This window comes from Trichoplax adhaerens, genomic scaffold (genome assembly GCF_000150275.1).
Source record: "Trichoplax adhaerens TRIADscaffold_24 genomic scaffold, whole genome shotgun sequence".
In the NCBI taxonomy this organism is placed as follows: domain Eukaryota; kingdom Metazoa; phylum Placozoa; class Uniplacotomia; order Trichoplacea; family Trichoplacidae; genus Trichoplax; species Trichoplax adhaerens.
The window spans coordinates 705,717-720,238 of NW_002060965.1; the positions used below are offsets into that span (position 1 = coordinate 705,717).

At 33.9% G+C, this 14,522-nt stretch overlaps 2 protein-coding genes across 2 annotated transcripts; both read left to right on the forward strand.

Annotated features, from left to right (window-relative positions):
- Window positions 1–5,613: 5,613 nt before the first annotated feature.
- Window positions 5,614–8,433, forward strand: TRIADDRAFT_61502 (uncharacterized protein; the record flags this gene model as incomplete). Its single annotated transcript, XM_002117400.1, has 8 exons — window positions 5,614–5,663; window positions 6,128–6,248; window positions 6,378–6,495; window positions 6,755–6,885; window positions 7,242–7,327; window positions 7,443–7,674; window positions 7,842–8,009; window positions 8,308–8,433. 8 exons carry the CDS (start codon window positions 5,614–5,616, stop codon window positions 8,431–8,433), a joined length of 1,032 nt encoding a protein of 343 aa, XP_002117436.1.
- Window positions 8,434–12,077: 3,644 nt separating this feature from the next.
- On the forward strand, window positions 12,078–13,907 carry TRIADDRAFT_32519 (uncharacterized protein; the record flags this gene model as incomplete). Its single annotated transcript, XM_002117401.1, has 4 exons — window positions 12,078–12,194; window positions 12,885–13,107; window positions 13,231–13,287; window positions 13,384–13,907. The coding sequence occupies 4 exons, from the start codon at window positions 12,078–12,080 to the stop codon at window positions 13,905–13,907; spliced, it is 921 nt and encodes a 306-aa protein (XP_002117437.1).
- Between the last annotated feature and the right edge of the window lie 615 nt (window positions 13,908–14,522).

Consider the following 14,522-nt stretch of genomic DNA (forward strand, 5'->3'; position numbering starts at 1 on the left):
ATACTTTGAAATAAAATAAGGAAGTAAAGAGTAGTTTATTGTGTCTGGTTCTACATACTGGTTTCGATGCAATTTAAAGAATTTTAAAACCATAAATTATTACATGCAGTCTATAATGCTATCAGTCTGACGGTAAGAAGAATCTTAAAAAATTACATTCTAGTAAATTCTTATTACAAACGGCATCAGAACGAGTTTCATCTATATATTCCTACTTAGATACAATTTACTTTTCAATCCTGTTCTGGGTCAGACATTCTAATCTCAATTATCAATTCTATACTTGAAATATTTTGTAATAATCTTTAAAGGTTTACATATAACTCAAGATGTATTTTGAGATATTCTTATCAACTTATATCTCTTTTATTTCTGAACTATCGAGTATTTATCAATTTCTCGACTTTAATTTATTTTTCATTTTGCATTTAATGTAGCCGGTATGTGAAATATTTTTATTTACATTTATCTTTTTAGAAACTCCTACGTTGCAATAATGCTGTGTTAGTGTCACTGCTATTTATTATATTTTATTTACCGATATGAATTGATTTCGAACCGAACCTTTGACACATCTATACGCGGTGGGTTGCGATTAAATAAACTATCACTGTTAGTTTACGAAATAAAGGTTATATAGGTCAGTAAACAATATATAATACAATATCAAGACGAAAGGAAGTTTGCACTATAACAAATAGTTTACACCTAGAAAAGTTATTTATAGCAAAAAAGAATGAAACCCATCCAACCCTTTTTCTTCTGTGTATCTATACGTTTTATTTACGCTGACATACCGTATATAACAATAAATTTTAATTTGTCTAATACTAATAAATTTTAGGAAAAACGCTCTAGTTAATTGAAGTAGATTACGATATAATACTATAATTGACTAATTTTAAGTAGCATAACGACCGATATTAATTACAACCCTTGCAACATAAACAGTGATATCAGCTACTGAAATGAACTAATCTTCAAAGTATACCCTACGTTTACTAAAAGTGTAAATTATCTAGGTACACTTCTTGTAATTTTGACAGTAATATAGTATAGAGTTACAATGCTTAGGGAATCGGTAAAAATAAATGATTAACTTAAAGATAAAACTTCTATGATATTCTTACATTTTAAAGCAAATTTTTATTAACTCTTGAAGAATCTCCAGAGTTGACGATGACATAGAAATCTATTCATATATTTGAATCGATGGTATCGGGTGCATTAAAGTAACTAATAAAAGTAAATAAAAGTATAATATGTGGTGTGACACACGCTATTCTGATATTGATCTATGCTATTAGATCGCTTTATACCTATATTCGCATATGTACACATATTGAAAGCTAACTAAGATTATATAGAATTCTCCTTGAGTTAAGCTTAGCAAATTTATTAAATCAGATAAAATCAAGACATTAATAACGATGAATAAATTATTTACTGCCTTCAAAATTAAAAACAATTAAATTTTATTTATATGCCTACAGTTAGCAACAGTATAATAATAATCAGTCGATGTATCTGACACCTAGAAGACAGTATTCGAACAGATCAATTCAACGCGTTCAAAGCTAGGTTCAAGGTAAACTTAATGAATAGCTATGACATGTAAGTAATAGCTCTATTTAATATAATTCCTGCAGTGTTGTATTCAGAAATAATATACTGATCCCTTGTTATACTTCCTGAATACTATGTAGATTCCGTAAAATCTAAAATAAAATTTTTGACATATTAATTTTCAGAAAGACTGTACTTGGCGGCGAATAAATAAAAATAATACGAAACCTGAAAATTTTTGTCATGATCTTGGACGATGTAAATGTCAATTAAAAATATATCTACCGTAAATTATCATTTGTTAGATTAGTAACCTTCGATGATTGATAACCAATAAAATTATCAGTGATCCAAATACAATAGCAATTCAGATATTCGCTAGTCCTAAATCCAAATAACTTGATAACTACCAAAATTAAATTTGCTTTTTTCTAAGTAAATAAAATTTATCATCAACCTTGGCACCGCTTGTAGTCAGTTACTTGCAGATACTGACTTATGACTAACAATTTGTTATGACTTTTTAGCCGATGGAATCGTCAGTTATCGTCCCGTAACTTATACGCGTATTTCAAGTGCAATATGCTTCCGTAATTACAGGTTATTATTAGTGGCTGCGATTAATTAGCAATAAATTTCGAAAGATTATCACCAGTATTTATAGCTAGGTATCCATTTGCACTGAATTCTGACAATTGCTAATAATGATTAATGATAATTTGCTTGTAATAGTCTTGGTTTGTTTTGCTACAACTGTCAATTCGGTAATCACCAAAAGGAAGATACGCAATAGTTAAAAGCTAGAATTATTAACGCTAGTATTCTTACCGATAGCGGAATTAATGCACTACTATTTACAAAGCAGTAATTTGATTATGGTGATTGCTAACGGTTGAAAGTCTATGGTTAGCGAAAACAGCTAGTGCTAGGAAAATTATAGACTATCATCACTCAATGCAGTCGCTTTTTAATTCTAAAATACTATAATAAATAAGTACCTTATGATTGCTGGCTATAGTTGTGAAATCCTGATTCTACTTGTAATTCGGTTACGTTACTCATCATTATAGTACTGATCTATCAAAGCTGGTAATGATGATTGGTAATAACAGTTAATAAAGTATAGTATCATATTTATCTCCAGGAATTTATAACACGTAGTAATTCTATCACAGCTACTGCAACACGAGTAATTGCTAGTAAAACTACTATTTGTTTTTGTTAGTTCCGTCAGCCATCAGCATACCAGTAATAATTTGTTAATTGATTGATATTCACATATGCATAATTATACGAATAACTAATAAAGTCATCGGTTGAGGATTAGTTATTCATTACTACGAAAGTATTGAATGACTATCGGCTATAATAATTAATTATTATGTCACCATTTGTTTGTAAATATCAACCACTATCTAGAACAATATCCAAAATCATACCACTATTTGTCTATAAAAATGTAACCACTACATTGAGTTTAGTCATTCAATAGTGTAATAATATCAAAATTGCGTCATTATTTGCAAAATTCAACCACGACGTAGAAATTAGTCACTGAATAGCCGTAGTAATATCTAAAATGATCTCTTTTTTACTTCCTAATAGCTTATCATTGTGACAAAATCTCCTAGTTAATGGATGCATTACCCATCAAGTCACTTTTCAGAATTAGATTATCTATTGTTCGTGATTTGTTAATTAACTAATTATGACGGATGAAGATAATAGTTTTTAATGCTCTCACATTACTATAGGATTCAAAATGGAGTGACTAATAGGTAAAACTCAATAACAATAGTTATACTGCAGTAATTAGTGGTGAAGAGGTGTATTGTAAGTAACGATGAAAGCCTGCAAAAATCATTCAGATAGAGAAGGTTTGTCGCGTGAATAAATTATAGCAAACTACAGTAATAATAAAATAACTTTAGATTCTGTATATTACATTTGTATCCATGCACCTACAAAGTTCAGTACAGTTACTTTAATTACAACAACCAATACCTTAACAAGATTTTTCTGTTGCTATTATTTATATAATGGGACAATAAATACTTTTGCGTTAATTTTATTTCCGTTAAAAGCTAGACGACAAATAGATACAAACAACAGCCTAAAGTCTATATCGCATAACAAATGAAATCTTTGTGCAATAAATCATGTTATGATATCAAAAAACTTTACCGGATTTTGGTACTTAAATATAAGAAAATTTTATTACTAGGTAAAATGTTAAAGAATTAATAGAACGTTTCATACATTAACAAAAAAAACACTGTCCACTGTCTGTAAATCGCTTTTACCCCTTATAATAATAACAATGGCCACAGTAGCATAACAATATCAATATCCTAAAGATAAAAATTACATCTAATATTCAATAATATCATATCACTGATCTATAACATCCAGATTCCAAAATGAGTAAATTACATCGCCTTAATTTTTATTCTACCTAAGCGTAAGTCAAGTCTATTTTTAAGAAAGTTATACTATGCAGTAAAACTTAACCCAACCCTATAGAACTCGTCATTATCTAGATGCCAAGATTTATGGTACATTAATCATTACAAAGATGCTTTTTACTTCAGATAACATTGGCAGCCTTCTATTTCATACCTGCAGCATTGAAATTTAGAAGAGAGTAGTTTTAAGTTGTTTATTGCATCAAAATAATCATTCTGTAGATAGCACAGTAACCTCATTTTGTTGACAATCTCAATCTCGATCAGGACATTTTTCAATCCTAATTCTATTAAAATCTGCAAGATTCCATAAATGGCATAGAAGTAGTTTAAAATCATCTTCATCGATCAATCAATTTGGTGAGAAGAAACAGTCTTGTTCACAAGTGATATTGCCTTACCGAAATCTTGCTGTGTAGTTTAAAATCATCTTCATCGATCAATCAATTGGCGAGAAGAAACAGTCTTGTTCACAAGTGATATTGCCATACTAAAATCTTACTGTGTAGTTTAAAATCATCTTCATCGATCAATCAATTGGTGAGAAGAAACAATTGTTCACAAGTAATATTGCCATACAGAAATCTTGCTGTGTATGGCAACCCGCTATATTGTCTACCATCTACGGCTCCCTTATAGGAGTAAGGCAGAGAATTAAACAATAGATTTATATTGATTTGCATACAGCACCAACAATTAATTACATGACGTGTGTTGATAGAGCCAATGGTCTAAGGATAAAACATTGATGTATCGCTCTCCATTCACGGGTTATACCGGTGGTTAGACACATCTATCGTGCAGCGATAGTATTTATTGTCATCACGCACAATCACTTTGAGTAATTGCTCCGGTGAGTGGGCATGATTAATCGTTGGTATGACTAATCATTTATTTTAGTCAATCATTCTTTCTGGCTATTAATTAATAGCGCAAGGGAAGAAATTTGATTTTCACTCAATAACCCAACATCTTACTTAAGGTAAATTGAGCCAAGGTAATCAGGTTTGATTGGATTGGATAGTATCATTATTGTCCTTGATGAATTGGAAGGAATATTCCTATTACGATGCTTTTCAGATCATTTGCTCGTTTCATTGCAGTTATTAGCCTTGATACTTTCGCTTGATAAAGATTATAAATTAGCTTTCACTTTATAGTCAAGATACTTCATTTTTCAATAGGATATGACGAAAGGTTCAGTTGAGCATACGTAGAAAGTTGATATATTACAGACAGGAATCATTAATCGCTATTAGGAAAATTGTTGAAAGCTTGATGCTACAATTGATATTTTAAACATAGTCTTCTTAATCTTAAACGATTTTATATTTAAACTATCATTGGAAAGTACACGAATATTGAAATTGAAGAGTTAACGTCTATTATTGCCTACCAATAACATAACCAATTCGATTACTCTATCAAGAACAATTTTTTACATCTTGTCACCAGTGAATTGCAACCTTGGTAAATTGTAACGAATACAAGAGCTACCTACCTAACAGAAAGTACAAATTTTAAATTTCTTTCATTCAAGATCCCAAAATTAATTTTGCCTCCGTAATTAATACATATTATTATGGCCAAAAGAAGATTGGCAAGTGCATTAGAGGCTGGTAAAATTTTAGGGTAAGTCCAAGGATATTGATTTGTTTATCCAATTAACGATTCAAGTTAATAAGCGTACCTTTCATTGCAGTATCAATAAATATGGTACCGACAAATTATAGGCCTTTTATCTTCTTACTATAATATTGCAAATAGAAAAAAGATAAGCTAAAGGATAGACGTTTCAAATAGTTACGAGCAATAAATAATTATAAGTTTCACCATGGTACTAAACTAGACGTACGACATAAGCATGCCGTATACATAGTCTTAGTCATTATTCTGGCTAATCTTCTTTCGTCTATTTCCTATTTGAACTTTTCTAGCACAGCTTTTATTTTTTTGTTTCATTAAATTAATATTTTTAGTATGGTCATTCTTTAGCGAGTAATTTACTAAAGTCTACACTGATTGTAATCTTAGTTTGTATATAATACTGCCAAATAGAATTATAATCTATGTCATTTCCGGATTTCTCCCTTTAGATCAGTTCAAATTAAAGATATTCAACGTACAGTCGTACCTAACTGCCATGGTATCTTTAGTACCATGTTTTCATCCGATGGGTCGATACTTATGTCGGCTACTGGAAAGGGAACTATTGAGGTTATCTACAGATTAAATTTTAAATGTAATAAATGGCCATTAGGAGAATGTAGCTACTGACTACTTTCTATTTATTATAGGCTATTTTAAATTGATGTATTGAAATATTACTGCCGTTACTTTATTTAGATTCATGCAACCAATAACCTGAAGCCTTTAGCAACATTAAAGCGTGATCTAAGATCGAATCTGCCAATTACTAGCTTACGAGCAAATCCCAAGAATACCAATCTTGTCTTGGCTGTTGGTAATTCTATAAAATATACAAATTATAAAGATAACAGAATTTATTATCGAGCCATCATTTATTCTTATACTTGTTTCCAAATCCCAACTTAGAAATCATTTAAATCTTCAATATAGGAAAATATAAATGCATGTTTACTTGATTAATTTTTTTTATTCCCATTAATTTCTGTAGTACAGCTCCAAATTAGTTTAAGATTAAATTTATAGGATTGTACGAAAATAAATCAATTGAACGTATAATTCTTACAATTTTCTAGGATCAGACGGATACATTTGCCTTTGGAACGTAGATACATGTGAATGTGTATATAGTTTTTGTGAAGAAAAGAATGTTATTAATGCTGTAGATATTAACACCAGCGGTGGTATTTATGCTACAGCAGGAAAGGTACTCACAGTTTGACAGTTTTTATATAACTCGATAACATCTCTTTTAATGGTAAAAATATCGGATTAACTGTATGCATAAGTGGGGTACGGTATAACCTATAGGCCATGTTATCTTTTATAGCCTACGACTTCACTATTCTTGTTTGTAAATATGGTATTCATGACGTTTATCTTGCACCTGTACAACCAATGTTACGCAAAAAATGGATTACCATGTCTTAAATTGCTAAATTTTAAATATAAGCAGACAAGAAGAAAATAGAACCAGTTTGAATCTTATTATATGTACTTGAGAGAGTTTTATGCATCAATCTTCAACTATGTGATGAATAACTATTATGGCTTTTACTCTAGGATACCGATATACGAGTTTACGATTTTAGTACACACGAATGTTTTGTTACCTGCCATGGCAAGGATTTATCAGAGGGTTTATCTACGTATGTCGATAATTAATCATTCAAGCGATTTAAAAGGCTTGCCAAATTTATTTTAAATTATATACTTATTGAATGAATAATATTATTTCAATGTAATCTGGATTATTTTTCCTAGGCCGTCAGATGAAGTTGGCCACGGTAGACGAATATTCGCGCTTAAATTTCACCCAGAAAATAATAACGTCTTGGTTTCAGGAGGGTGGGATAAATTTCTAAAAGTATGGGATATCCGAGTTGGCAATCGGGCTGTACGAACTATTAATGGTCCTTACATTTGTGGGCAAGGCATTGATTTAATTGATAACTATGTTTTAACTGCATCTTGGGTAGCAACCAATTCTCTACAGGTGTAAAATTTAGCTTATTTATAATGGAAGGCTTAGTAAATTACAAGATCTTCACTCTATGCAACATATTTTAGCCTTCTTGACTTGAATTAGAGTGGATAATAATAGTGTGATTCAACAGTTTGGATATATCGAAACTGACAATGATTTCCTATTGACTCTTCTAGATCTATGACTTAACAAGCGGAGAGATGATCGATACCGTCCCGTTTGGTACTAAAGGAGAGTTGAAAACCGATTATTTATACTGTGCAAAATATTTAACCAAACAATGCGTTGTGGCTGGTGGAAGTGGAACTTGCGATGTCAGACTTGTAGATATTAATAAAGGCGAGGTATGATATTTGCATCGATATTTCCTTAGTTCAGTTTTACAATATGTGAGACTTACAGTACTAGTATAATCGCTTACTCTGCGTCAGCCAACGTTCGAACTGTACGCATGATTATGCATATCTGTATAACTGACTAGGCGGTATATTATACTGTATAGCCTGGCTTCTAGTAGCAACTACGTTATGCTCGTAGAATTTTATACCTTATAACCTTTAACTTTGCCAAGGTTAATAATAATGCAAGTAATGATTGCACAGCCTGTTCTAACCTGCTATTATTCGTATATGAATGTAACAGTTGCTAGGAAATATAGATAACGACAGAAGGCCAATACAAACAATCGATATTATGGGAGATTATATGGCTATTGGTGGAGTAGGCCCATCTATCACAGTTGCTGAAATTGAAATGGTATCAACTTAGCTGAATTTATTATTTTATTAATGCAAGTTATTTACAGTAGTATGTCTTCAATCTAATTTATTTTAAGTCAGATTTTCAATTACGTATTTGGATGACAAAATGTCTTTATTTACAGTTAGTACATATATACTGTATATGTATGTGTAAATGCAAAAAATAACAACTGTTATTTAGTAAAATTTATCTCTACTTAGCGAGCCCAAGGAGAACGCTGTAAGAGTAGATTTTCTTTGATCTCTATGATACAGAGTAGAATAGTTGTTTAATGAATGAGATAGCAATGATTATTTTGTGTTGTATATCTGAAATAAAGTTTGGCATTTCTGGCTATGCGCAATAGGCCTTGAAATGTGAATGATTTCATTGAATTCATGAATTCATTTAATTTAATTTGTAGCTAATATTACGCGTTAACAATCGACTATTCGGTTTTTACGGTAAAGCATATGACATTTTAGTGTATCTATTCGTAATGGATGACTATTGATGCAAGGGTCGTTAGCAAAGAGTAATTGATCTGTAGCATTCTTGGTGCCGGGGATATCGGTTTAGTCCTCATTATTCGTATATACTCCAGTCAATAGAGTACTGAACATCGTTTTCTTAGCATTAGTACTCAATGATGACAGAGTCTAACATTCAATTCAAGCCAGAATCAAGTGGGAAGCGAACACTAGTTACAGCCTATATTACAGTTCATGCAAGAATACCAAACACGGAAGCGATTGCTACATTATCATTTTAGATAGTACTTTTAAAAGTGTTTAAACGTTAGCACAGCGACGGGGGTAAATTAAGCTATCTAGGAAAACTTTGAACAGGAAACTAACCGTTAACAATAACGTGTCATGACGTAATACTGTACTGTAGCGGTGGTTGTACTGTATTACACAGTATAACATTGATATTTCTTACTGAACGATATGATACTGTCAATAGCGAAGCCTTAGATTGGCCGCGTTAGTCGAGTAGACTGAGTTAGCTTGGCTGATGTACAGTGTACAGTACATAGTACGGTACTGTAGACTGTACTGTACTGTAAAAGTTCTGAACTGTTACAGTATAATGCAAGATCCAATACTACATTCAGTATAGTAAAATATGACTTTCGGCAACAAATTACAGCATTGGAAAGGGAAATTGAGTAGAGGTTACACAGTATAACATTGATATTGCTTACTGGACGATATGATACTGTCAGTAGCTAAGCCCTAGATTGGCCGCGTTAGTCGAGTAGACTGAGTCAGCTTGGCTTATGAACACTGTACACTGTACACTGTACAGTACAGTACTGTACTGTACTGTAGACGATATGATACTGTCAGTAGCTAAGCCCTAAGTTGGCCGCGTTAGTCGAGTACTGTACTGTACTGTAGACTGAGTTAGCTTGGCTGATGTACAGTACAGTACATAGTACGGTACTGTAGACTGTACTGTACTGTACGTACTGTAAAGTTCTGAACTGTTACAGTACAGTATAATGCAAGATCCAATACTACATTCAGTACAGTACAGTATAGCAAAATATGACTTTCGGCAACAAATTGCAGCATTGGAAAGGGAAATTGAGTAGAAGTTACACAGTATAACATTGATATTGCTTACTGGACGATATGATACTGTCAGTAGCTAAGCCTTACAGTTGGCCGCGTTAGTGGAGTACAGTAGACTGATTTAGCTTGGCTGATGTACAGTACTGTACACTGTACATTGTACAGTACTGTACACTGTACATTGTACAGTACAGTCTACAGTACATAGTACAGTACTGTAGACTGTACTGTACTGTAAAAGTTCTGAACTGTCAGGGTATGATGCAAGATCCAATACTACTGTACATCCAGTATGGTAAAATATGACTTTCGGCAACAAATTACAGCATTGGAAAGGGAAATTGACTGTAGAGGTGTGGAAAAGTCGGCTAGTATGATCAAGATCGAAGCGATAGAAGTGAAAAGAACTTCTACCGTCCAGCCTTGTACGTATATTGTTGAGATAAGTCAGCCTTGTCATGCATGATATTTGCACTCCTACAGTACGGCGAGGGTCACGAGGACAAGCGGGCGGTGGCGTTGGCAAACAGTACAGTACAGGAGCTGGTATTGGAGCCTCTCAGCCAAAACCACTAGGTACAGTATAAACTAGTCATGTACTGGTTAGGCCAGCTACTGGTAGGTCATATCAGAGGTGAAGACAACATATTGTAACTGTACCGAACCGTACCGAACCGTCCCGCCCGACCGTCCCGCCCACCGTCCCTCCTTAACAAGAGTAGAATGGTGCCGATAGTTTGGTCCCGTACTGGTCCAGTACGGGACCAATTGTATGCAATCAGCAGCTATCAGTCATGTTGGTTGGCAGCGCCAGCCCCCTAACCAATCTACCCTACGGCCGTACTGTACTTGTATTGTCGCCGCTGTCGTGAACTGCACCGCACGGTTGAATAGATTCACTGGCCGTTGTGTGTGGTGTTGAAATATTAGCAGCAACAGCAGCAGCAGCAAACAGGAAGAACGTTTGGGGCATGTTGGCTAAGCCTCGTTAAACGGTAGCAAAGGCATCAAAACTGCATCATCAATCCCTAAAACCTTCATCAAATTGAAAATTAAGCTTTGAACGTTATCGATGCTGTATTGGCTACCGCTTTGACACATGGTAAATGGTAAGTTTCCATTGACGTTGTGTAATATTGTACTATCGGAGGTACGAGTACATGGCATTGAAAATTTTTTCTCATCCATTCCTCCAAAATGTCTCCACAATTGACAGTCACTTACTTACCGAAACATCCTTGATGGTCAATATTGCAACACTTAAAATCATCGCTTAGTTTATGACGGTCAAGATGAGACGTATGCATCCACTATGCTCACTGTATTTCCGCCCATGTTGTATGGTATAGTGTTAGCTGCTGACAGGGCTTCTTGACGCTACTCTATCCTTTGCTCTATTGCAGTACGGTAAGCCATCAGCCGTAGTCATTTTTTTATCATCGCTACTTCAGTAGTATATTCAGTGAATGGTTGAAGACAAGTACCTACTGGCTTCATTTAAACTTGCCAATTCAAAGTGTACAATTTCACCAGCTAATGTCTATAGCAATTGAAAAAAGGATAACGAATATCGTAACAGTTGATGCTAGCTTTGCCTATTGCAGTAATGGCTTCACTGCATAGGGCACAGCCGCGCTATTTTAAACGCATTTTAGCTAACTCAAAACAAGTGCACTAGTATAGCATTACTGTCACTGTACTGAGCACAATACAGTCAGTCAGTGCAGATGGACGATAGAATACCGCACCATGCAGCAGACTGTTAGGTATATACAAAAACTTGTCGATAGTATCATAACTTATTTATTGCTGGACTTTATAGCCTTGTGGTTCAGTTCAATTAGTCGACTGCAAGGATAACCTATTGAGCCAAATCCGATCACTGTTCATCATATTGATGCCCCATTTTGAATCATCGTGGAAAGAAGGGGGGGGGGGCACCTATCGTGTCATGCTAGCCTAGCCATAAAATATGCCATGCTTTGATCACATACAATTCCATTGCAATCCAATTGAAACTATGTTACAACGTATGTGATACTGTCTTTGCAGGCTTTTGAAAATACAGCTGGTCAAATTGAAGTCAAGAACATGGAATTTGACGATTATGAAAATTTGCCAACACACGATGTAGGAGTTCATATGATGGCTGGCGCTGCTGCAGGTGTACTCGAACATTGCGTCATGTACCCAGTGGACTGTGTTAAGGTACCAAATAGCAACTTTAGCAATTTCTCGCTTTGATAATACTTTCAAGTTAAGGCATTTAATGGAGAGTTGGTTTAGTTTAATTAATTTTATAATCATACTATGGCGGGCGCTACAGATGGAAAATTGATTCTCGTGTGTCACAGAATACGGTACCAGTATACAACTGTTAATCGTTTATACGTGTATATTGACTGTACTCGGGGGGGTGCCTACAATCGCATGCTATTGCTAGTACGGCCTTTATCCTGTTATAGGTAGCAACAAATTTGGGGGATGGATCCATTTTTTTTTGTATACGTTAAAGGTACAAGGTTTCTCTTTCTCTTAGTAGTCCGTGATAATACTTTAGCAAAGTAATGAAGCTAGAATACTCATTTCAAAGCATTAGATGTGGTGATACCTACTTCTTTTCATCCATAGCACAAACATAATAGTTACTGTTGATACTGTTTTATTGGATTATGAATTGACTATACGGTACTACAAGCATGAATAATATTCACTCTCTTCCGGACGTTAGCCTACTAAACCCAATACTGTAGCATTAATAATCAATGTTGAACCTTATCAAATTGATAGTGTATTAATTTTTCAAGATCTTTTGCCTGCACACTACAGTACTAGTAACACTGACGACTATCGTATCTTATCTTTGAATTTTATGTATTATTCAAATTAAATACATAGACAAGAATGCAAAGCCTCAAGCCTAATCCAAATGCGGTATATAAGGGGATTTACGATGGTTTCCGAAGTATAGCAATTAACGAAGGCAGATTTACTGTCTTTCGAGGCATGAATGTTGTTATATGTGGTGCTGCACCTGCACATGCTTTATACTTTTCCTGTTATGAGTCCGTTCGTCAGTCTTTAGGCGGTAAAGAACCAGGCCATCATCCTGTAGCTAACGGTACCATTTTTTATGACTTTTTACACAATATTGGTAGAACACATACGCAAATGTATCGTATGATGATATGAACTACCGTACTGTAGTTTACTAATTGTATATTTGTTGTTGTAATATTTGTAGCTACTGCGGCAGTTACTGCCACAGCTATCCATGATGCAGCCATGACCCCAGTTGACGGTATGTTCTACAACTAGCATTTCAAATTTTCCATTGTATTGGATTAACTGTAACTGGAACTGACCAAGCTAAAGCTTTCCCTTTCTCAATTTACAGCTGTTAAACAACGTTTACAAATATATAAAAGCCCATATAGAGGCGCCATCCACTGTATAAAAGAGGTTTATAAATCTGAAGGTGTTAAGGCCTTTTATAGAAGCTATACTACCCAACTATTAATGAATATACCATTCCAATGTTCGCATTTCTTGGTTTATGAGTACTTGCGTGAAACGTTAAACCCTGCTCGTACTTATGATCCTAAAACTCATGTCATCGCTGGAGCTGCTGCTGGCGCTTTTGCTGCTTCTTTAACTACACCTTTAGACGTTGCTAAAACACTACTAAATACACAAGAAAAAAGTGCACTTAAATTGACTTCAAATAGGCGATATGTTACTGGTATCTATGGTGCATTAAAAACTATCTACTCTATGCGCGGTATCGCTGGTTATTTTCAGGGAATTAAAGCTCGAATTGTATTTCAGATGCCATCAACTGCAATATGTTGGTCGGTATATGAATTCTTTAAGCATTTCTTGCTTGTGTCTCAAGCATCAAAAAAGGAATCATTGTTTTAAATAGTTGGTAGAAATCAAGTTGATAGCAATTGTCAAGAATTAGTATTTACATCTATTAAATTAAGTTTTACTTTATGTCTTATACATCGCATAAATTGGAACGAACCTAGAATGCCTTAATGATCCAAGTGAACTATCTTAACCGAATACTTACATTCTGTCATACTAGCTATGAATTATACTGAAATTACCAGATACTAATTGTATCAAGCAAGATTAATAACCGTCTCTCTCATTCATAAGAATTACAGTTTAGATTTTACCTTTCTCTTATTTTGGGTAATATTAAACAACTATAACAGTTGAATTGCATTATTACCCACCAAGTAAAGTTCTTATCACATGGTGGTAATGACTCTTTGGGGGGTATTACCAATAAGATTAGCTATTTAATTACTTGAAAATCTCTTCTTTTCTATACATGAACGATATTATCGACGAAGAGTATATGATGAAAACGAAATAATCTATTACATTAATTTTATCTTGTTATGGCATTGATAACTATGATACGGAGCAATAACCAGTTATCGATGCATATTACAATTTTTCAGATCTCACCGCCTTTAAGTGCGACACACTATTAATATGATATCAGCCTCAATTAAGTTATAT